This window comes from Rhinatrema bivittatum, chromosome 5, assembly GCF_901001135.1.
Source record: "Rhinatrema bivittatum chromosome 5, aRhiBiv1.1, whole genome shotgun sequence".
Lineage (NCBI taxonomy): Eukaryota > Metazoa > Chordata > Amphibia > Gymnophiona > Rhinatrematidae > Rhinatrema > Rhinatrema bivittatum.
The window spans coordinates 292,809,735-292,833,788 of NC_042619.1; the positions used below are offsets into that span (position 1 = coordinate 292,809,735).

At 42.9% G+C, this 24,054-nt stretch overlaps 1 protein-coding gene across 1 annotated transcript in view; it reads left to right on the top strand.

Moving 5' to 3' along the window:
• The first annotated feature begins 5,816 nt into the window (after nucleotides 1–5,816).
• The window catches only part of SFRP1 (secreted frizzled related protein 1), a 189,122-nt gene continuing 170,884 nt past the window's right edge, over nucleotides 5,817–24,054 (top strand). The window contains exon 1 of the mRNA XM_029604133.1: nucleotides 5,817–6,731. Within this exon, the coding sequence (XP_029459993.1) occupies nucleotides 6,194–6,731 (538 nt within the window). The 5' untranslated portion in view covers nucleotides 5,817–6,193. The remainder of the gene's footprint in view (nucleotides 6,732–24,054) is intronic.

A 24,054-nucleotide genomic window follows, 5' to 3' on the forward strand; every position in this document is an offset into this window, starting at 1 on the left:
GGGGATTCTCAATGGTCTCAAAAGGCTCTTACTCACATTTAGGGGCCAATGCAATAAAAGTGAGTCAAAAGCGGGTGCTCAGTGTTGCGTGCCTACTTTTCTAATGCACACCCAGGCACCTCTTCTGGGTGCTCAATGCAATATTAAAATGAGGGATTGCACTGCCAAGGAGGCACTAGGGTCGATTGTACACCCCTAGCGCCTCCTTGGCAGCAGGCACCCAGGAGAGGTCATCTGTCTGCAGGTTAGGAAAGCAGATGCTCAATTTTACGAGTGTCCATTTTCCTAACCAGTGCACAGCCATGGGTTAGGAAAATGAACACTCGTTAACTGAGCGTCCATTTCTCTAACTTGACCACCGGCACTTTTTCAATTTTTAAAAATATTTTTAAACTTTTGGTTCCTCCGACTTAATATCGCCAGAATATTAAGTCAGAGGATGTAGAGAAAAGCAGTATTTTCTGCTTTTCAGTCAACATTTTGGGCTGCTCAGAAATTAATGATGCTCTAGGGATGTGAATCAGGCTTCGGACGATTGAAAATATCATACAATATTTTCAAAATCGTCAGAAATCGGGGGCTCCCCCAAAACTATAGGAAAACTCCACGATATTGTTCGTGGGGGTTCTCTTATTGTTTTGGGGGAGGGCGGGAAAAATGGCCGATAAACAAAACCAAGATCGGGCCGGATGAAAAAAAAACCACGCTGTGAATCGGAAACAGAATCCGAACTGATTCCGGTTCCGATTCACATCTCGAGTATGCTCTGAATGTAAAAATGTGCGGGTCTGGCACACATTTTTTTGTTGCATGTGGGGTGAATAATTAATAGCCTCATTAACATGCATTAGCATGTGATGAGCACTATTAGTTTCATGGCACATTGGACGCGCGTCGTGACTGTGCTAATCACCTTATAGCATAAGGGGCTGTAGACGCACGTCCAACCGCAGGTTAAACAGTGCACTCGGCTGAGCATACTGTTTTGCATCGGCCCATAAGTTATTTGTTCTTCTTCTCTTTCTTGCTTTATTGAATCCCTGATAGGAGGGATCCTCTTAGAAACAAGCAGCTCCAGATGCTCCTTAATAGGATAGGAAGAAGGGCATCCAAATTTTCCTCCATGATCTTCTCAATAAAATACTTCTTCCCAAACTGATTCAAAACACCAGAAAATCCTGAGACTGGGTCACCACCAGTCCTCTGTCTTCACTAAGTTGGCAGAAGGGCAGATCTTCCCTAGCCTGGGACTCACAGAGAGAGGGTTCCCATGCCCTTCTGCTGAGCAATGTCCAGAGGTATCACCAGGCTTCTTACAAAAGAAAGTCTCTGAAAACCCCAAACAACCTGGGATACAGTCCTTACCCACCAGGGAGTGGATAGGCAGGTCAGATCCCTGACCTAACTCACAGACTCTAGGCAGTATTTGCCCCCAAACCAACTCAGGCCCCAAAAAATTCAACTCAGGAAAATTCTCCAAACACCTTCTATAATTCTACAAATATCTTTAAAGATGGCGCCGGCCAGCCAGTGCTCCTACCATGTGACAGGGGCCGGCCAATGGCACGGATACCCTGTCATATGGTAAGGGCAAAGGGCCATCGGCGCCATCTTTATGAGTGGCAGCCGACGGCCTGAGAATGGGAGATCGCTCCCGGGACCACCACTAGACCACCAGGTATGTTTTGGGGGGATCGGGAGGGTGGGGGAAGCTAAGGGGTCGTTTTTAAAGGGTTGGGTGGGTTTTTTTTTTATCGGGCCATCGGCGCCATTTTTGTGTGGCAGCCAAAATGGCGCCGATGGACCGAGAGCGGGAGATCGGGCCCCGCGCCCCCACTGGACCACCAGGTACTCGTTAAAAGTTTTGGGGGGGTTTGGGAGGGTGGGGGAAGGTAAGGGATTCGTTTTATAGGGTCGGGGTGGGATAGGGGTTTTTTTGGTGTGCCGGTTTTCCCCGCCCTCCCCCCTCCCGCGATTTACGATTTTTCACGATAAATCAGGGGAATTTCTATTGTATCGCGACTCTTAACAATTTTTGACGATTTAAAATATATCTGACGATTGTTTTAAATTGTCAAAAAATGATTCACATCCCTAATACAGACCTTTACTTGCCTGTCTAGTGTTCAGTGCTTCAGAGTGACAATTGCCATCACTGGCACCTCTGTACAAAGCCATGCACTTACTGAACTTGCTCAGGAAAGAAAAGTTATAATTTTCTACATTCAGCAAGAAGCATTTGCAGACAAAATTAGATGTGTCAATAAAGGAAGTCATATTCTTTGAAAGCTGAGCCCTATAATTGATGAGGCTAACTTAATCAGAGTTGGTGGATGACTGAACAACGCTTAACTGGATAATGCAGAGCAAAACACTCTCATCATTCCCAATTATGATCATATCACTACTCTGCTCACATGTTATTATGAACAAATTAAACAACAGGGATGACATTTACAGAGAGGGCTATTTGAGCAGCAGGATTATGGCTTATCGGTCGATGCATCAATTCGATACTTCATGGACGTGTCCAGTGTCATAAGCTGTGGGGCAGGTAACAAGATCAAAATCTGACCAGTTTAGTACCATGCCATCCTTCACTTACATAGGACTTGATGTTTTTGGACCATGAAGATCAAGCGAATAGCAAACGATGGGTTGTTTTGTTCCCTTGCATGAGCATTCGCCCTATTCACATCAAGGTAATTGAATCTATGGGCATGTCTAGCTTCATCAATATTCTCTGAAGATTTTTTTCTATTAGAAGGCCAGTTAAGCAATTATGCTCTAACTGTGGATGTAATTTCATTGGAGCCTGCAGAGGTTTGAAGACTGACTCTAATAACATTGAGATTTCTAGAGCAGAGAGATATCTAAGTGACCAAAGATGCATCTGGTTATTCAACGCCTCTCATTCTTCTCACATGGAAGACATTTGGGAATGCATGATTGGAGTGGCACATTATCTGATTCTGGCCCAGTCATCTTTCTCACGAGGTTCTGACCACTCAAAAGGCTGAAGCCACAGCCATCATTAATGCCAGACCCTTGGTACCTGTATCTACAGACCCAGAGTCTCCAACTATCCTGATTCTTGCCAAAAGACTGATGAGAATCTGGCACTGCCTGGAGAGTTTGACAACAAGGACTTTTACAAAAGGCAGTGGCAACAGGTTCAAAGCCTCGCCAGTATCTTTTGGGACTACTGGAGGAGAACCTGACAACTCTGCAGGACCAACATGGTAAGCCAGAACTCCAGGTAGGCAATCATATTTTACTTAAAGAAAAGCAAGCCACAAGAAATGAGTGGCCAATGGGGCTCATCATCACGATAATGTCCAGCGGAGATGAGAAGATCCAAAAAGTAGAGATACGTCTGTCAGACAAGGGGCTGTAAAGAACTTTGTTAGACCTGTCATTGAAACAGTTCTTCTCTGGCTCATGAAGAAATGTGAGTACTTTGGATTGCAATGTTGCAATTAATTTTTAATTAAAGAAAGGTTAATAGTGGAATCTTACAATTCCAGGCAAGGAGTGGCCTGTCTCCACCAGTGTTTTCTATTTATTTACTGTTGTCCTGCTTTTACAGTGTCCTGCCTATTAATAAAGTTTGGGGTTGTTTGCAAGTAATGACCGAGTTAAGCTATCTGTTAAAGTTGTACACAGGAAATGCATAGCAGAGACTGAGTGTACTGCGTGTACTTTTAGCTGGACTGAAGGAAGGCAGTTTTCAGATGGGCTAAGTTGCCCATGTAAATAACTTTGAAACTTGTCCTCTGTAAGTTTTCTACAAATATTCCAAGCACAAGAATAAAAAAAATATTAACACATAAGAGATATAGCTTTTTTGAAGCAGCTAGAGAATTTTCTTAAGGAGCAACACTAGGTGTAACTGTTTAATATGTATTATTGTCAGAGATTTACTGGGAGGAGAACCTTTGGGCTATTTATTACTTGGTGCAATAGAAAAAATAGCAATCAACACAAAATATATTCTGGCTATTCAGTATTTTTTCTATTTCCTACTTTATCTTGACTGGGATTTTTGTCTTATTTTGGATCTGAGCGGTGACATCATGGGAGACTTCATCTTTTTGTTTCTTGGCGAAAGGCGGGATACAAATAAATAATAAATAAAAAATGTTCAAACTAGAAAACATTTAATGTATTAAAAAAGAACCAGAGTGCAAATGTCTTTCTGTGCCAGTTAACCATTTCTGCTGTACTTTTTTTTTAGAACAAAATATCCTTTGTAAGAGGCAGATGGTTTCTCTTCTCTGAATTATCTCAATTTCTGTGGTTATTTCGTCATCAGTGTGAACCCCATAACTGGCCCCCTGCTTTTAAGAATACATTCTGATTTGTAACTTTTCAACTCCATGGGCTACCCCTGTGCTCCTTATACCATTCCAAAAATATTAAGCTCTTTTTATTTCTTTATACGACTGATGTGTTTCTGAATAGGATACTGAAGTTCAGTAGACTTGATTTTCAGTTCTAATATAGTTCTAAACAGTGCATGTATGTGGGAGTCTTCAAAATATTAGTGTACTAGCTTCATGTCTTTTTGCAATAAAAGTTGTGTACTTTTCATGGACATATCCTTTATTTAATAAACAAAGCAAAACCCTTCCTTCTCGAGTGCACTCTCAGGGGTTGTGATGAAGAGCCATTTTTCAGCTGTCTGTGCTGTTTTCATGCTTTCTACGTATGTGTGATGCCTGCACAGGACTCCGAGGATCCGGACTTCAGCTGTCCGTGCTATATCCATGCTGTACCAATACCAGTGTGATGCCTCCAGTGGTTCTGTTGAGGATCAGCACGGCATTGTCCTGATTTGCATATGTTCATCGTGCCGGGACCCACTAAGGATTTTTCAAAAACTTTAAAACATTACTAGTTTCTCCGAACAACAACTTGGAAAATAATTATTGTGTTTGTTTTAATTGCTAAGTAAATTATCTTAAATGTTTTTGTTAGCACTTGTGCTCTAAGTGTCATTTTTGACAAATTGATTAGGTTGAAGGTTCTCTGCAATTACTGCTCAACCATAAGCTGCATAGCAATAACATAAATTTTTAAAAAGGCTGGCAGATGCCAGTTAAGTGCTTTTAGGGATGGACTGCCTACTAGGTACAAACACACAGGAACTGACAAATGATCCAGTTTTGGGCAGGAGATTCTCAGCTACTCCTGAAGACAGACTTTCATTTTGGGATGTGTAGTCCCTACTGCTTCCATTTGAAATAAATGCATCGGGTAGCAGAATACCTTAGAGATAAAATACCCCCAGGAACCTACCTAAGGGCTCCCTCCAAAGACTGAGTCGTTCTGCACCACTATTTAAACAACCTAGCGCTTTCCAAGCAGAATTTGTTTTAGTTGTACCTTGCTTAGAACACGTGTTTACAAGTGCTCTAAGCAAGTTTCTACAAGAAAGAAATGTAATGAAGTCAATGAAAAAGAGCACAGTCAGACAACATTAAAACACTTAACTTTAAGTGACCGGCCAGTCAGCCTCTGTGCTTTGGCATCAAACTTAGGAGAATGGTTTGAATTACTGCGAGTCAGTAGTATATGCTTTGCTAAATATCTTTTTTTGCAGCAAAAGATGCAGTTAATCATGTTGCTAGATTTATTTTGAAAGGGGAGGTGGGATTGACCTGTACTGGGCTACACAGCAGTAGGAGTCCACCTCGGGGAAGCAATTGGCTAAGTGAGACTGTGACTGGCAATTGTAGGAGAGAGCGGGCGGGGGGGGGGGGGGGCAGCTTCTCCCTGATTGGCTTGGAGCCTCTTTCCTAGCTCCGGGTTGCCGGATTGAACCCCAGCCCAGGCATTTTAAACCATGCCGCATGCTGCCGACTAGGTGCTGTCCCAGGCATCACGAAAGCCTGCGCAACTCCACGCAGAAAGCACCAGTGGGAAAGGCAGGCGACTAAAGCAGAGAGAGATGCCTGTCTCTATTTAATCATACCTGACTGCAGAAAAGAAGAAGTAGTAGTAGGGAACTTGGAAAGTGAGGTGGGGGGGACGACAAAAGGGCTTTTGGGGGGTTTTTTTTTTGTGCTTTCTGAGATTGGGGAAGCTTGCAAAAAAAAAAAAAAAAAACCCCCACAAAACTTGAGCTCAAGAAAGGAGGACGTCCTGGAATTTGGATTTTGCTTTAGCTAGCGGAGAAGCGCCAGCCAGCATGGGACGAGGACAGGGTTTGGCAGGGCGCAGCTGGACTGCCCTGGTCCTGCTCGCGGCCGCCGCACTCCTGGCTCGCGCCCGGGCCAGCGAGTACGACTACGTGAGCTTCCAGTCCGACATCGGCGCCTACCAGAGCGGCCGCTTCTACACCAAGCCGGCGCAGTGCGTGGACATCCCCGCGGACCTGCGCCTCTGCCACAGCGTGGGCTACGACAAGATGGTGCTGCCCAACCTGCTGGAGCACGAGACCATGACCGAGGTGAGGCAGCAGGCGAGCAGCTGGGTGCCCCTGCTGAACAAGAACTGCCACGCGGGCACGCAGGTCTTCCTCTGCGCCCTCTTCGCGCCCGTCTGCCTGGAGCGGCCCGTCTACCCCTGCCGCTGGCTCTGCGAGGCCGTGCGCGACGCCTGCGAGCCCGTCATGCAGTTCTTTGGCTTCCACTGGCCGGACATGCTGAAGTGCGAGCAGTTCCCGCAGGACGACGTCTGCATCGCCATGAGCGCCCCCAACGCCACCGAGCCCTCCAAGCCGCAAGGTGAGGTCCCCCGGTGCCCTCTGCCCTCTCCGGGGGTCAAGGGTGGGGAGCAGGGCAAGCAACAGAGTAGAAGGGGGAGGGGGAGGGGGGGGGGCTGCAGAGGACCCCAGCGCTCCCCGTCCCATTGGGGTTTGCGCTGCAGAGGGAAAACTCGGGGACACCGACCATGTAAAGAATTGATGATTAAAGAGCACCAGAAGTGTCACTTTTTTTTTTTTTTAAACTAAGCTATAGTGATAAGCTACAGGAGTTGTCATGGTTATCTTTGATTTATGTACTGTTTACTCTGCCTTGTATATTTCTTGTAAGTTGATTGGGTTTGGTGCCATATAAAAGTCAACATTATTATTCTTAAGGCTTTCGATGTGCCTCTCAGCTGCCAGTCCAGCATGCACTCTTGAGTTTTCCTCTCTATAACGGGAGCCCTTAATCTTGCCAGTGTAGTTACCTGAGCTCTGGCTTGCAGAAAGTCTGCACCTCTGGCTCTTGGGTTTTATTTTTCAGTCTGCAGCAATCTTTCCAACGTTCTGCTGCCTTGAAGCATTTCACATTTTATTGCATAGAAAAATATGATTGGTGCTACTTCAGTGTCTTTTACCATTTATATTTTAAGCGCTCTTTTTTTTTTTTTAAAAAAAAAAAGGATTTTCTTTCCCTGCTCGTATGGCACTGAAACAGGTTTGCTGATAAACTGCTAGCCTCAAAATGTTTGGCTTGGGAAAAATCAAACTTTATTTTTTAGTGGGGGGAGGAGGGGGGGAAATCAAAATTGGTTAGCTTGCTTTGTCGGCTTAACGTGTTACTGAGCAAGCCAAAGATTTATAAGATTTTAAAAGGTAGGGAAGGAGAGAGCTCTGATGGGAAAAGCTTGGAAACCCTTCCTGCTAAAAAAAAAAAAAAAGTTATTTTTTTTTATTTTCCAAATGAAATGCTTTCCCTTAAAATACTACCCTTATGTACAGTGCCTGCTCTTTTTTTAACAAATGGGCTAGAAGCCAAAAAAACTGTGGTTCCTATAAAGACCACTTGTTAGGGCACAACTTCACTATCAGAAGAGCTGGCTTTGAAACCCACTGGGTTTGCTATAATCGGGGGTCTGTATCAAGGGGACCACAGCAAGGAAAACAAGTTACCCCTTGGTCAGGGGGAGAGAGAGAGAAGGAAAAGGTTTTTGAAGGCCTCCACATTTCTTTTCCTACTAATTGCAGAACATATTATGTGTATTTAAACTCTTATTTCTTGAAAGCCGGTCACAGATGTATGTTCTGAATTAGCCCACTAAAAAGGGATCACCTACAACTTATTTGTTGATGCTTCTTTCTCCATAGTCAAGTGGACCAGCACAGGAACTTTGTAGAAAGATCATTTTTCCGCTGTTTCAACGCCAGCCTGCTCCTCTTTCCTCAACAGCTCATTCCATGCCCTGCTTTCCTATCATGTTGGTGTTTTTTTGCGGCTGGCACTGCTGCGTTCAGCTGACCCCCCCCCCCGCTTTGTGATGAAACGGGAGAACCAAATTTGGCAGTGAGGGTTGAAAGTTCTTAGGTGGGGGGTGGGAAGAGGCCAGCAGGGGGGGTGCAGAGCTACCCAACAGTGCACAAAAAAAAAAACAAACCTCAAAACATCACAAAAAGGGAGAACTACAGTCGCTGAGAGGAGGGAGGGATTCATGAAAGGCCATAGGCAATTTTAATCACTCCTCCGTCCCCCATCTCTTCCCCTAAAAAGTTACAAATATATACTCAGAAACAGGAAAGCCACCGGAAAGAATTCAGCAGAGCATTTAGTTACTCCTCTTCGGTGAAATCCAGAGATGGGACTTGCATAAACGACTAAGGTGATTTATTGCTTAAACCCGCTTTAGAATTTGATTTAAATAACCCTGCATGTCAGGGCCCCAAAGGCATTTTTGGAAAAACTGACAGAAAAGAAAACTCTGCAGGCAGCTGCCTTTCATGAAAGGAGCGCTAATGCTGACAGCGGTTTGGGGTTTCGTGGGGTAACGAGAGCGTTACAATTTTTCTGATTCTATTTAAAAAAATAAGCACTCCAGATTTTGATTTTTTTTTTTTTTTACTTGTTCTGATTAGTTGGTAAGAAAAAAACCAAACATCTCTGCTGCTATGATTTATTAGTCTTGTAGTTTGTTTTTTAAAGGTTTGGATCTCCCAATTCGCAGAGCTAGCTTGCACCGGCACTGACTCGGCTAAAGAAGTGCTCTTCCCATTAGCCCAGGTTGCGCTCTGAGCTCCAGCACCCGGGAAACTCTTAACCTCACCCGGTGCTCTTTTCAGCTCAGGGAGTCTCTCAAATTTATAAAAAGCTGTACAGCAAGATGAGAGGTACTCAAGGAACCAGTCAGGGCCTGCATTTTATTTTGCAGCTGGAGCCCAGGCCCAGCACTTTTCCATTTAATACAAAGCTCTGAAAAGGAGCAAAATGAAATCTTAGGAACTACATTTTAAAATAACAACAACAACAACAAAAACTAAAACCCTGTAAGCAAATTAGCTGGAAATAACCTGAGGTGGAAGGTGGGACTTCATCAGAAAGGGTTTATTCATTATAGGGCATGTAACGTGCTAGGAAAAACACAAGCCACCCCAGGTGATTTGGGATTTTCCAGTCTGTAAATTACATCTATGCAGGGGCTAGTTCATGCCTGCGGTGAAGGTCTGGATTTGTCTCTCAATGGGGCTTCTCCCATTTTCGTGCCTGATTTAAAAAAAAAAAAATCTTTTGTGACTGAACTGAACAGTTTCTTTTTTGGGTAATCTTGCAGTGGTGCCTCAAAACATTGCTTCACAGATATGATGATGCACACTTTTGGGGGAGGGGTAGATATCTAAGCACTTTTGGTCACACCTGGTTTTTGAACTTCCATCCTAGTGCATTGTGGGATTTGTAGGCCTGCATCTTCCCTTGAAAATCACTATAAGTATCAAAATACATCAGGGAAGGATGTCAAAAAAGTCAGGATTAGCCCAATGTCTCCCTCCAGAGTGTGGGGTTCTTTTTTTTTTTTAATTTTTTATTCAGCAATGTACACATTAGCCAACAGCAAGTACTCATCAAATATAAAATATATCTTAACACAGTGTGTCCAACAAGGATACAAACATTACAAACAAAACTAAACAGCAACATGTACATTTGCTATTTTAAGTATATTTATTTAGTTAGTTAATCTTATATTCTGCACATCCAAAAATATTTTCAATGTGGGTTACAGTAACAACATTCATAAAACAAACAAAACAATCATATCATTTGTGTACACTAAATATATAATGAAACGTCTAAAAACGTCATTAAAATAGAATGTTTTAACTTTTGTTTCTAAAAATCTTCAAGTCAAGTTCAGCACGAAATTCTAGGGGAAGGGTATTCCACAAGGAAGAAGCAGCATACAAAAATGTTCGCTCTTGGGAAGTTTTAAGTTTAAAAGTTGCAAAGATGAGATCATCAATAAATGCTTATTTGCAGAACGCAAGGTCCGGGCAGGCTTATAGGGTGATAACCTGCCTGCTAAGGTGCAAGAAGTATCACTATGCAGCAGCTTGAGAATTAGTACTAGCAAATTAAACTGGTACTTCCACTTCACAGGGAGCCAGTGCAACTCCATTAGTGCAGGAGTTACATGATTAGATGGAAAAACCCCCCATCAAGAATCTGGCAGCTGAGTATGAACACATGCTAACTCCTAAACTATATCCCAGCCCAGATACCCAACCCAATGCCCATCCTTACCCATTCTCTGTACCCATATAAATGTCATCACCTACCAGCTCATCCATATTTCCACCCAAATGCACACATGCATTCTCTCCTATACCCGCACACATACATTCATTCACTCAGTCCAGGAGAAGGAATCAAGCAGCCAGAAGTTGGAAAAAACACACAAGTCACATCATGGTCTTGTCTCTGCTGCTTCCCTATCACATATTTGGGTCCCTTAGTAGTTCCACTTCCACTATACTGATAAAATATATATGTGGTAAAGAAACCAAACTAGAAAAATGTATTCAGCGTATATTATATAGCATTAACCCCATTTTATATTCATAGAATCAAAAACAAGGCTGAATCAAATGCTTAAGCATTCTGTTTCAGTCTTGCTGTGGTTCTGAATTTACGCTTGCAATAAACACCTTCTGATACTGGCAGTGTAGCAGTATATATATATAGTGTCACCGCAGTATTCCATAGAGACTAAAGCATGGAACTGTCGAAGCTAGCAGGTCTGGGGGGATTTCTATTATACACCGCTCACCATGACCTTGATCGGGTCACTTAACCTCCCTGTGGTCCAACTTAGGATGTAATCTCTCTAAAAAAAGGCACAAGATACATTTAAGTCAATCTTTAACAGTAGTGTGTATACTTATGGTATGCTACATGCAAAGAAGCAATGCATATACAAATAAACTGTCCTTCCCCTCCTAATTTTCACTGTCGCAATCCAGCAAAGCAGCAACTGCAGTGTGCTATGCTCAAGTAGGTTCTCAGTCCCTGACCTTGCTTGACAGCCAGGCTGTCTTCCAGCCCCATGCTTAAAGGAACTTTTTTCTTTTTTCTCTGTTCAAAAGAAAAGGGGAGTGCAAAAAGAGAGAGAATGAAAAATCTAGGAGATGGGGTGCGATGTAACTTTTGAGCAAAAAGAAGTGCCAAAAAAAGGCCTGCAAGCCAATATGCTGTAGAATTTTGAAATCAAACCTCTGCTGGAAGACTTAATTTCCTAGAACTCTAAGAGACAAAAAAAGTTGACAGAAAGCAAATTATAGAAATTACATCTCCTGCAAAAGAGATCACTACATTTCTTGCTCCCCAAGGGCAAACTTTCTTAAGAATCCGGCTCAAACCCCACAGATTTTTTCCATCAGATTGGGTTTGCACGATTTTTCTTTGTAGTTTTGCTTCCTGAAGCTGAGAGGGAAATGTAAAGCCCTTGCATATATGTTTTGTTTTGTTTTTTCAAAATATACAAGTAAATCAGTTTTCAGACTTTTGCATGCTTTTCTGATTATTGATCTTTCAAATTTAAGAACTACATGAAATTGTAGGACTGTATTTTGGTGGCGATGGATTAAATACCCACATAATTTATGTGGAAAGGTTTAAAATGCTCAGGCAGGCTTACTTTTTAGCATGATGGGGACAGGTCTGGGGACAGCTCGCTTAATTTCATTGCTGACTTGGATATCTGACCTGATCATCTCAGAGAAGTTAAAACTACTTTCTTGCACCATTCCTATATGGTTAATGCCTGTTTTAGAGAAATTTTATAAAGCCCCATTAATAAAATTGATTTGGGCCTTTAATGTTGGGTTCTAAGCTTCCTGAATCCACGATGGACAATCAGAATCCATTAGACAATGACCACTTTCGTTAAGAAGTGGTCACACTAATTGAAGCCAAGATCCATCAAATTGAGGCAGAAGGAGGAGCGTTTAACATAACCAGAGATGAACTGGATCAGGCCCTGAATCCGATCCGATGAATTCGGACCATTCACAGCCCAGCTGGGCTATCCACATTCACACTTTTTTTGGACCTGCTTTATGTATCTGCTCTTCGCATATCTGCATGATCTTCAAATATTTTGCAAACATTTTACACAAATCTGAACCATGCTGTGCAAACCTCAATTTTTCTTTTAAAAATAAATAGATAAATTCATCTGTCAGATATGAATGATGCCCAAACCAGTTCTGATCATCCGGGTAAATTTGGGTCTGATACTTGCCAAAATGGAACCTGTATTTTATCCAGATTTGAGGAATTCACCTGATGTCGGCTTGGAGAAAAACACATCTTTACCTTAGTATGCCATTTTCACCATGCAGTAAGTAAAGGAAACGAATGTCTTTTTAAAATCTAGTAACCTGATTAGGAATAGATTTTGGAAGTTAAAGAGAACCCATACAAGTGATCTGAAAGAAATTTTAAGAACCTGGGGCCTACACTATCACTAATTGTATCTTGTGCTATCACAGAAGAATAGCATTTTCCTTCCTGATCTGACATGGCTTCTGCTTTCGGTCACTTTTGCAGGAGTCCTCCCAGTCAGCATGTTCACCACCTTCTGCTTGCATTTTGGAAGAGTCTCCCTGATCAGCAGAGCACAGACATCTCTGACGTGCTCAGCCTCTGAAGCCTGCATCACATTGAGCCTGTAGCAAGTTCATATTCTCTGTGTTTTGCTGCAGTCCTGGGCATGTTCTGTGTCTGATCCTGCTCCTGCCTACGATCCTCTAGCAGAAACTGGTAAATCTTCCAGAAGCTGCTGGGAAGCTTGATTTTGATAGCTGGAAACCGATCGATAGTTTTTTGGTTTTTTTTTCCCCGACATCCAATTAACTCGGCTGTTCAGCCAACGTGAAGGGGTGAAAAAAATGTGGCGTTAGGTCTCACTTGCCTCTAGCTGCAGCCCAAACTTTTTTTCTACCTATTGCAAACAGCAGCTGCAGTTCCTAGAGCATGGCCATGCGTTTCCCATTTCTTGAGCCCCTGATTACGCAGATGTGATCAAAGGTTTGCAGTAATGAGGAATGCAAGTTTAATGAGAGGAGCCCGAAGGGGATGGACAGTGGCCAAGAGATATACAGTAAAATTGTCTGAGTCACTATGTGTGCCATTACTTTTGACAGCACATGCCAAGCGCTTACAATTACAAGCAAAAAAAAGGCTCTAATATGATTCGTGCGTCGTTTATTAAGTGAGGCGATAATTTGAAAATAATTTGTGCCTCACCCCTTTTTGAAACTATGACCACTAACTATAAAACTTTTGGAGAAAATATTTTGTGGAGAAAATAGTTTAAAACTTGGTGTAGTGTTATGAAAACGGTAGACCTTTTCAGGTGTTTGTGTGTGGCTTAAACATCTGAAAGCTTTGTCTCTGCTTGGTTGATGAACACAAAATTCTTTATCTAAACTTTCAGTTACTGTTGGGAGAAAATGGATTTCAAAACTCAGGCTGTGTTTGCTCAGATTTTGGGTTCATCAAAATATCACCAATGCATTAACTAATGGTCTTATGTCCGGGAGAGCCAAAAATGAGTTAAGCAGGTTCTTTTTTCCTTATCGTGAATGTAGAAAAGTTGTCATAAGAAACACACACAATGGATGTGTTTTGGGAGCCAGCAGTCACAGGCAGGCAATGTGAATCCTGAACTTTTATTTATTTATTTATTTATTTATTTATTTATTTAAAAACTCTTCTACACCGTTGTTAAGTTGGAGAACCATCACAATGGTTTACATAAAGGCACGATAACAATTATGAGTGGTATAGATTACAACTTGAACATGAGCCATCATAGTACGGTAACAATAAAGTGCAATAAGCTATATGTTTAAGTAAGCTAATTTTCAGTTCACAGGAGATTTCACTCCACTTGTAATCCTCATAACTTCCTTTTCTTCTGTCTGGACCAGCTAATACAGCAATAATCCTCCTTCTCCTCCAAGGACAGTGGTTCGCTTTGGTGTGCATCCATGACCCCCTAAACCTGTTGAGCAAAGCGAAGGCTGGGCCTTGCTGCCAGGATCCATAGCCCCTGCCAACCCAAGGACAGGAACTGGGGCATAGAGAATTGAATCCAGATCTTCCTTGTACACTGCCGCCAGGGCGTATTAGACAAGCATTTACAGGACCCCACGGGGTTGGAATAATCCATGAAAACCAGCCCCTGAGAAACCTATGTCAGAATGTGTGATATTCTCTTCATGTTTAAAGAAGACGACGCTGCCTTTATCTCTTTATTAAAAATGCTCTCAAGTGTATGGGAATTTTAATTAGTAAGAAAACTTGACCCCTATTCTAGTTAACAATTTATTTGTAGATCCTCATGCAGTATCCTGCAGCGCAGCCTCTTTCCCTTCAGAAACACCTACTGTACCTGAATAAAACTCGGCTAGAGCTCCCAACGAAAAGGCGTGTGCGAAATCTAAATAAAACGTCTTCTCTAACCAATTTCCTAAATCTTTGGCTTTTTAGACAGCCCCTGTCCGTAAGGACACAGCATGAGATGCCATTCTTTTGCAAAATACACAGCTGCTGCAACCAGTGGATATCCATACTGAGATCATTCTTCTGATTTAAGACTTCCGTTTGAGAGACTCTCATATCTGACAGAAACACCCATGAAGGCCATGTGAAGAAGTATAACTTGGTGGCACAGAACCATTTAGCCCACCCAGGTCGCCCCGTTGCTCTCGCCTTGCTTTATTCTAGCTCTGCTCCTTGCTCCTTCTTGCCCTGTGTACCCCAGGAGATCTCCAGCTGTCGGTCCTACAAGTTTGACCATTTGTGGGAGGTCCTTCCTTAGCCATTTGCCACCAGCAATGGCATGTAGACGAGACAGCCTGCTGCCGCCCCTGCAAAGTGATCAGCCACTCCCCCAATTATACCCGAGACCCTGCTGCCAAATTAAATGCATAGATGGTAACTTTCATACTGGTGAGCGGGCACACACTGGCGCATGTGCACCAGTGCGCACCCAGGGTCATGGCTATTTTATAGCATGCGCACGTTATAAAATAGCCTGACCGTGTGCACATGTGCTCCCGGTTTTAAGTAGGCGCACAAATCCCACTTCTACTTCGTAAGTCAGGGAATTTTAAAAGGCATCCACACCAGCGCCAGTTTCACCAGTTCGTCCAGCAGTTCGCCCAGTTTTCAGCTAGGTCTTCCAACACCCCCAGTTGAATGGCTTACACTCCCCCACTTATCCCAGACACTTAAAACCCTTGAGGTATGGCTAGTTTTTATTTTTTTAAACTTGCATTTTTTCCCTAGCAGAAGTAAACTTACACAGCAGGGGATCTGGGCGTGTACCCAGACATGTATTTACGTGCACATCTCTTGGCCACGCCCTGAAACACCCATGCCCCGCCCAGACCACGCCCATGCCCTGCCCCTTTTTGAAAACTTTTGAGGTGTGCAGGGAGGGGAAGATATGCGTGCATCTGGGCTGCTTTTAAAATTTGGTCGGCGCGCACAAGCCTGACTTGTGCACACATCCCGCAATTGATGCATGTGCCGGGCTTTTAAAATTCACTTTCTGTCTGCAAGGAATCATTCACAGTAAAACCTTAACTATGAAATGCCGTTCGTTCTTATATGTATCCACATCTTGCATAAATAATTGTATTTCTCTAGCACCTTTTATCCGGTGTTGATTCAAACATTTTTATAATACTTTTGAGGTGCTGGGAGCTAATTTCTGAGATAAGAACTGATCGCAAGGTTTCAATTATGCAGTTTACACTCACAAGCTTTGCCTCCTCCCTGTCAAAAACAGGGAGCCTCTGATATGAGGGAATGGAGACAGCAAATTAGTTAGGGTCCTTGTACTCACAAGGCAAGAATAACACACATTTTGTGAGCTTGTGAATTATATTACAAGTTGTAGTGCACTTCTGTGGACCGCACTTAGGCTTCTAAAGGAGAGAGGAGAATTAGTTTACTTGTTAGTGCAGCGAAAGCTGGGTAACCTAAGGCTCAAGGAAATAACGAACATCGATCAGGGCTATACAAAGAGCGAGACTTGGACAGAATCTGTAACGAAAAGGGATGATTATTAATATTACTGCAAATTCAGTTCCTGCACAGTAAAATGGATCCAGAAATTCAGGCTAAACCTACTAGAAGATGACTGTGGGGAGGAGAGGGCCCCCTGGCCATCTTAATGTCTGATATCAGCCCCCGTAAGCAATGGCCTGAATGCTGCACGATGTAGAAGGGATTTTGGTTATGCGGGGCCTGCTTTTCAGATGCCAGTCTCAGCTTTTCTGTGTGTCAGGATGTGTTCCCTGGATTACTGCTGTACCCAGGGGAGGTTATATGTGTGTGTGTGTGTTGTGTATGTGCGCATGTGGAGCTAGGGGAAGGGAGGAGAAGAAGAGGGTTCTATGAGTTTAGGTAGATCGGAACTCGTTCCATGAATGCCAAATTGTATTTTTCATTCTCTGAAAACAGTTTCTCAAATGTTACATCCTCTCTGCAGCGGATCCACGGTTCCTCCTCTCATTACGTGGCTTGGTCTGTTTGAAAGGAGTGTGGCCTTTGGGCTCCTTCTCATGGAGGTTTTTCTCGGGGTTTGCTAGCACTCTTAGAAGCTGAGGCAAATTATTTTGGGCACAGCGGTAACGCAAGTTGTTGTATGTTTAGGGACCTTCAATTTCAGATTATATTTATTTTGCCAGGGAATTCCAAAGTTAGAACAAAAAGAAATCAGTGGAAAATTGACTTTTCAACTGATTTTTCTCCTGTGTTATAACAATGTCATTTTTCCACTGTTCGTTTTTGCTATAATATTGAAACTCCCAGGTAAAATAAAATAAGAACTGAAAATGAAGGTCTCTATGTATGTTATAATCAAGCTTGGCCTTCAACTGTTTTATCTTCCTTCTTCCTATCATGAGCTGCAGATATAATTGTTTTCTATTTTATTTAAATAAAGTCAGAGGCAGTTTAAAAATCACCTTCCTTCCCTGGCATGTTCGACAAACTGATCGTGATATAGAATACTTCACATATGCTGACTGTTTTTATTATCGGCTTGCATTATCCTGAACTAACACGTTTAAAATATAATGTATGTAACTGCAGTTCAAGGTGACTGAATTCTAATGGGGCCAGTGCCTATTTATTTTTAACTTTTATATACCGATGTTCCTGTATAGGATATAGATCGCACCGGTTTACATATAAACTGAACAATCGCCGTGAGGCGGATACAAAATCAGAGTTAGCCGGTTAGGTTCACCTGCTAAATCAGACTATCGGAGGGAGCCAGTGAACATAACCAGCTAACTCTGCTCATCCCCAGAAAGCCTACCACCTGACCCAGGAACACCTCAACATACCCAGCAAAATTGCCAAATATCACAGTTAAGCCATTTAGACGGATAATGTTTCAGTTAGCCATCTAAATGACTTTTGAATATCTATTTATTTATTTATCACTTTTAGATACCGATGTTCAGGTAACAGAGTTACTAATCACTTCGGTTTACATTCTAACAACAAACGAACAATGACATAAGATTGTCTTACAATGAACAGCGAGAAAAACTTGGATAAATAACTTGGGGGGGAACAAAGAGAGCTAAATAGATGGGCCTGGACTTGAGGGGCCTCGAGCCAACTGGGGAGAAGTTCACTGATTGAAGGGTGAGGAAGAGGGAACAGGGCTGCTGCTGCTGCTGTGTTATATACGAGACAGGCAACTTAGAGGATTGCTAAAGTTGGGGTCTGTCCATGGAAGCTGTGGAGGCAAAGTAGTGCTAAGAGAAGGCTTGGATGAATAACCAAGCCTGTTCTTGAAAGTGATTGGGCATTGTTCCAGCCTGATGTCTGATGGGAGCGAATTCCATTGTTTGGGACCGCGGTGGAAAGAGCTCTTTTCCTTAGTGTCGCTTTGATGGGGGGAGCCTGCAGAGTGCCTCTCTGAGCTAATCTCAACGGACGGGAGGAGGCATGAGGTTGCGGTGGAATCGTAAGATCCAGCGGAGTGATGTTGTGAGTGGCTTTGTGGCTTCCTACCCCTATATATACATATCCTGGGGCTAAATCCAAAAGTCACTTCTGTCAGTCCTGTTGCCCCTAGGTGTGGGTTCTTTTCTATGGGGAGAAGGATGCCCTTCAAGGCCCTAGTGTGTAAGGGGACTATTTTTTTTATTTATTTACGTCATTTATAGCCTGCTGATCGACCAATCCCAGTGGGTAACAATTTACATACGCAGTAATCAAAATGTACTTACATCTGTACAATAAAATAATAAAAAAAATAAGTTTAAAATAAACAATCTAATAATGTACCTCTGTCAGCTAATACATTAAATAGAAAAGGCAAGGCTAAAAAAATGAGCTTTCAGGAGCTTTCTGAAACTAATAAAGTCATATTCCAATCTAATCACCTCTGAAAACGTATTCTAAAATCTGGGGCCTGCTATGCCAAACATCTGATCTCTGGATTCAGATGAATGGGCTTTCTTAAGAGATGGTACTTCTAATAATTTTGTTGATGAGCATAATTGCCGCGAGGGAGAGTACCTGTAAACTAGCATTTGAATACTAGGAGGACTAAGGTTATACATTGTCTTAAAAATGAGAGTGAGAATTTTAAATCAAACTCTCCACTCAACTGGACTTATATGATCCCGAGGTGAGGCATCAGAAATTAGATCTGCCATGGAATTTTGGATAAGTTGTAGTACTTTCAAATGAGATTGAGGTAGGCCTAAAAACAACTCATTGCAATAATCAAGAGATGAGCGTACAAGTGATTGAGCCACAGTACAAAAATCAGATCTGCCAAGAAAAGTTTTAAGAGAACACAGGATCCGCAGTTTAAAATATGAAGACTGAACAACTGAATTAATGTGAGGGCGCAATGACAGAGATGAGTCTACTATGGCACCCAAATCGCAAGCCTGAAGTTTAATAGGAATAGAATGTTCCTGGAGGGATACATAATAACAATACTATGTCTGTCTTAACAAAGTTAAGGGCAAGTCTCAATCTTCTCAATCTGATCCAGGCAAGAGGAAAATTCCTGTAAAACTTAATCCATCATTGAAGAGTTTGGGAAGAAAAACTATATATCGTCCACAGTTTAAATGAAATGTTTGTTTAAGTCTGCAATAACTGAACAAAATGGATTCAAATAGAAATTGAAGAGAACAGATGAAATTGTGGAGCCTTGAGGGACTCCTATAGGCAGTAGATGCCAGCTAGAAAGTGAGTTGCCAATCATGAGTCTGAAACAGCAATCCGATAAAAATGTGTTAGAACAGCTAAAGAAACCCCCATTGAGTCAAGTCGGGCTAACAGAATAGAATGATAGAGAGTGTCAAGGGCTGATGATATATATAGTAAAATCAGTACAGAGTGCCCTTGTCAAAACTCTGTTGAATACAATAGAATTAAAGCTGCTCAGAATTAGATTTTCAGTGTTATGATAGGACCGAAATCCATATTGAGAACTATTGAGAAGGTGATTAGTGTCAATATTCTCCTGTAATTGGGCCAGAACAACAATGGTAACACAGAGATAGGTCTATAGTTGTTTGGGTCCAAGGGATCAGTGTCTGATTTTTTTCAGTAAGCGATGAACTACTGCAGTTTTTAGTATGCCCGCACCCCTTGGTCCGGACTATGAATTACCTCTGTGCTTGGGGTGAGAAGTAACACATGAAAAATTATATTTTCTAATATGATATATCTTTGGGTTTATAGCCTGAGAGGGGATGAGACAATTCTGTTCAGCCCGTTACCACAATTCTGTGCCCTTTCCAAACAACCTGTCAGTTGTGGCACTACAGGACAGATAAAATCATCACACCAGAATAAAATAGTAATTAACCTTTTTACTAGCATTATGCAAGTAGACAGTAAATCCAAGAACATTGAAACAGAAAAGTACAGTAGTAAAACATAATATACATTTGCAGTTTTATTATTTTAAATCAAGCAATGCAAAAATAACACTGGGTATGGTCTGTTAGCCAGGGCAACCTACATATTCATATAGGGGTAGATTTTAAATGCCCTGTGCACCGGCGCGTCTATTTGGTAGTGGCCGCCAGCGAGCGCAAAGCCCCGGGACGTGCGTAAGTCCCGTGGCTTTGCTTGAGGGGGGTCATGTCGGGGGCGTGTCGGAGGCGACGCGGCGTTCAGGATGGGTATGGGCGTGGCTGCGGGCGTGGTTCCAGTCCGGGGGTGTTCCGGGGGCGTGGCCGCGGCCTCCGGACCAGCCCCCCAGACCGGAACACGGCCGCTGGCAGCCTGATCGCGCGTGCGAGAACAATCAAGAAAATGAAGAAGTCCTTCTTGATTCTGGAATTGGCTAGATGATAAACCAAATAGATGACCTCTACAGTGTGTGAAGGGTCTCTCTCTCTCTCTCTCCAGGGGAGCTTCCCCAAATGGTTTACTTGGTTCTAAACAGAAAATGGATCTGGTTTCAATCTCTTACAGAAAGACTATGGTCCATCAGCTTCTCTTTCCCTGCCCTATTTCGTGTGGCTGTGGCAAGGGTACTCTCTGTGCAAAGTTTAGGTTACTTAACTCAGTCTCTTAGGACTTAGTGATCCAACCAGGTGCTCCTTGTCTTGGAAAGGAGGTCTCTCAGTCTCTCAGCTCCTGGCTACTCTGTCCCTTGTTGGGATTTTACATGTAGCTTGGCTGTGAAGCAAGAACATCTGTCTGTCTCTCTCTATTTTCTCAGACTGCAGACTTCTGTCTCTCCCTCTCAATAATTAGTTCTTCAGGAGAAGAACTGATTGCAGGACTTCCAGATGCACTCCTCTCTTCCTGGCTCCAACTCCTGGCTGTCCCCACCCCTCACACACAGACCGAGCCAGCCAATTTGTGCCTTTTCTCCCTTAAATGGTCTCCCAGCATTCCTTTGGCTTCCTTCTCTGTTGGCTATGTAGTGCTGTTCTTTGGGCAGGCTAAATAATAGAGCCTTTTCCCCAACTTGTTAACACTGTGAGTGCTCGAAGCTGGTTCTTGCAGAACATTTGTCATTCACGGGAGAGCACACAGGGATTTCGACATATTTTTATATTCTTTCACTTTGGCTGTGGTGGCTTGCAGTCTCTGCAGGGTTGAAAATCCCTTCTTGGCAGGTCTAAAACACATCACTCAGATGCAGATGCAGCTCGGTCCACATTGCAAGGCTCCAACATATGATAAGATATTGGGGGCAGGAACCTGGCTTATAGTAGTTTGCTATATTAGCATACCTTGAAGATTTCTTTCAGAAAGTGAAGCATTCATTACTTTTCCCAGGTGTTTTACTATATCTGTCATGCTTCTGATTCTGTAGGGATCGGAGGGGACCCAAACTGGGTGTCCAAAATTAATTTTACTGTGATTTTTGCAACTCAGGGTCAAATCACTTAGAAAAAAAAAACTGTCCCAAATTACATCTGTGCTCAGGCTGGTTTCTTTCATTGAACTCCTCTCTCCTCTCTCTCTGTGCATGTGTCCTAGGTACTCGCTCCTGAGGTTAGAGCTTACTCCTCCTGGTGTGAATGGATAAGTGGTCCCAGTTGGGCGTGGTAATCCTAGGTGTGAGGGGAATCCCCCCTATTCTTGGAAAATCATGCCTGAGATTAGTTTTTCAAAACCCTAGTCTGTGTACCAAAGAGTGAAGATCCCCAGTGATGGGCCTGCAAAAAACTTGCCTCTTCTCTCTGTTCCTTTGTACTAAGGACTCTTCCTGAGGACCTCTGTTTGGGAAGGGCCTAGTGCTGAAAGAAGCAGGGCTGTTGTAACTCAGCTTCCATGTAAAACTTCATCACAAAAAAAGGTCCACAAAATTTCCTGTAAGAGGATGATTCTCCATTGATCCTTCCCTGACAATGAAAGAAGTACAGCAGATTCAGATTGTCTTGTACATGACCTCTGGATCATGTGCAAGATGATCTGCTGTATCCTTAGGTAAAAAATTCAAAAAATCTTCAAACCTCCAATCATAATCTCTTTGCCAAACGTGGAGGCAGATCCTAACAGGCCAGGGATGCACTGAAAGAGCTCCTTCTCCCAAAAAACACAAGGTAGGCCGAGAGGCCCACCCTAACTCAAGAAGGCAAAACAGCTCCTCACTCTCCAGTATCCAAATCAAAAGGATCCCCACTCTCATCTGTCCTACCCCCCCTCTTGTGAACTGGGAGCTTACCACTTCAGGAAATCCTTGAGGGAGGTGCTGCAGAGCATGGTATGCACCTCTAAAGCTGGCTAACCCAAGGGCTGGGAGCTAGGGCCTTCTAGTGGGGACCTAGGGGGTCTCTTTGTGTAAACATTGCTAGTGTGGCTCTAATAGGGTAGAGGGCCAAGGACTTTTGCTTGCTTTTATTATATACTTTACATTTGTCTGCATACTAATATTTAAAAAGTTGTAGGGAAGGAGCTATCTGGATAAGAGAAGCCATTCCCCAAATACAGTTCCATATGAATTCTTACTCCTGTCTGTTGATCACGCTAGACAAAATGAATCTTAAAACAATATATTTGCATAAGATCTCAGTTAATTTACATATCGGGTAACCCTGAAACCCAGGCCTTTTGCGGACTTTCAATGGATGAATTATAGGAAGCAACATTTATGCTGGGTGAAAGTGCTAGAAGAGAAAATGTCCTAAATAAGCGAGTGTAGTTTTGTAGTAGAGATGGCTGAGTCTGTGATTCAGTGATTGGAAATGCAGTAATGTCTTTGCCCCAGTGCAGGGATGAGCAAACGTTTTGAACAATGGCCCCCCTTTCATCCATGCAATTGGTTGGAGCCCCCAAGATGGGTTGCATACACACACGCACACTCACATACACATATGTTTGAAGGGTATCCTAGATTCTTGGCCTGCTGTTCAATTCTTGCCAACCAATCGGCTTTTAAACTGACTGACAAGCCACCAGCCAGCCACACTGCCTGCTAGTGGCTCAAAACCACCATTTTGTTTTTCTTTCGATTTGCTGAAAGGAGCAAGCTCACATACACTTGCAAACATGGGCACAGAAAGGTAAAAACTCCACACTAGAAAGAGACGCAGACATCCCACCCACAGATAGACAGAATGAACTGGACACCTCACACCCAGAGATAGACACAGAGGCGTCACATCCAGACAGACACAGAGTGAAACAGACATCTCACATACTGACATAGACAGACACAGAGATCCCACACATAGACAAGCACCTAGAAACAGAGAGAGACACCCCACCAACAGATAGAAACCCAACACCTGGACAGGCACAGAGACACAGACATACCACCTCTAGACAAACACAGAAACATCACACCCAGACACAAGACAGACACACCACATCCAGGCAAACACAGACACGCATCACACTCAGATGCCGAAAGAGACACAGGCACACAGACCACAGCACACCAGACAAAATACAAAGATACAAACTCCACTCCCAGACAAATCGTATGCAGATACAGAGACACACCACATAAATCACAGACAAAACAGTAAGGGGTGGAAACGTTTTTCAAAGACCTCAAGTGCCAGCCAATATATTCTAGAGTTGGGAAGAACTCCATCCCATCCTGCTTAACTTGTTTTTTTTAAATATTTTACTATTTTCATTAATTTTTATTTTTGTATTTTTTTTTGTTTGCTCATCTTTTTAATGTTGTCATGTTTTGTTTTGCTTATTTAACTTTTAGATACCTTTTGCCTGTATTCTCCCTCTCTCTCTGGTCTTTCTGGCCATTCCCCTCTCCTATCTCTCCACTTCTTTCCCCTCAGGCGAGGAGCAGCTTTGATCTGGCTAGGGACCCGGCGGCCGC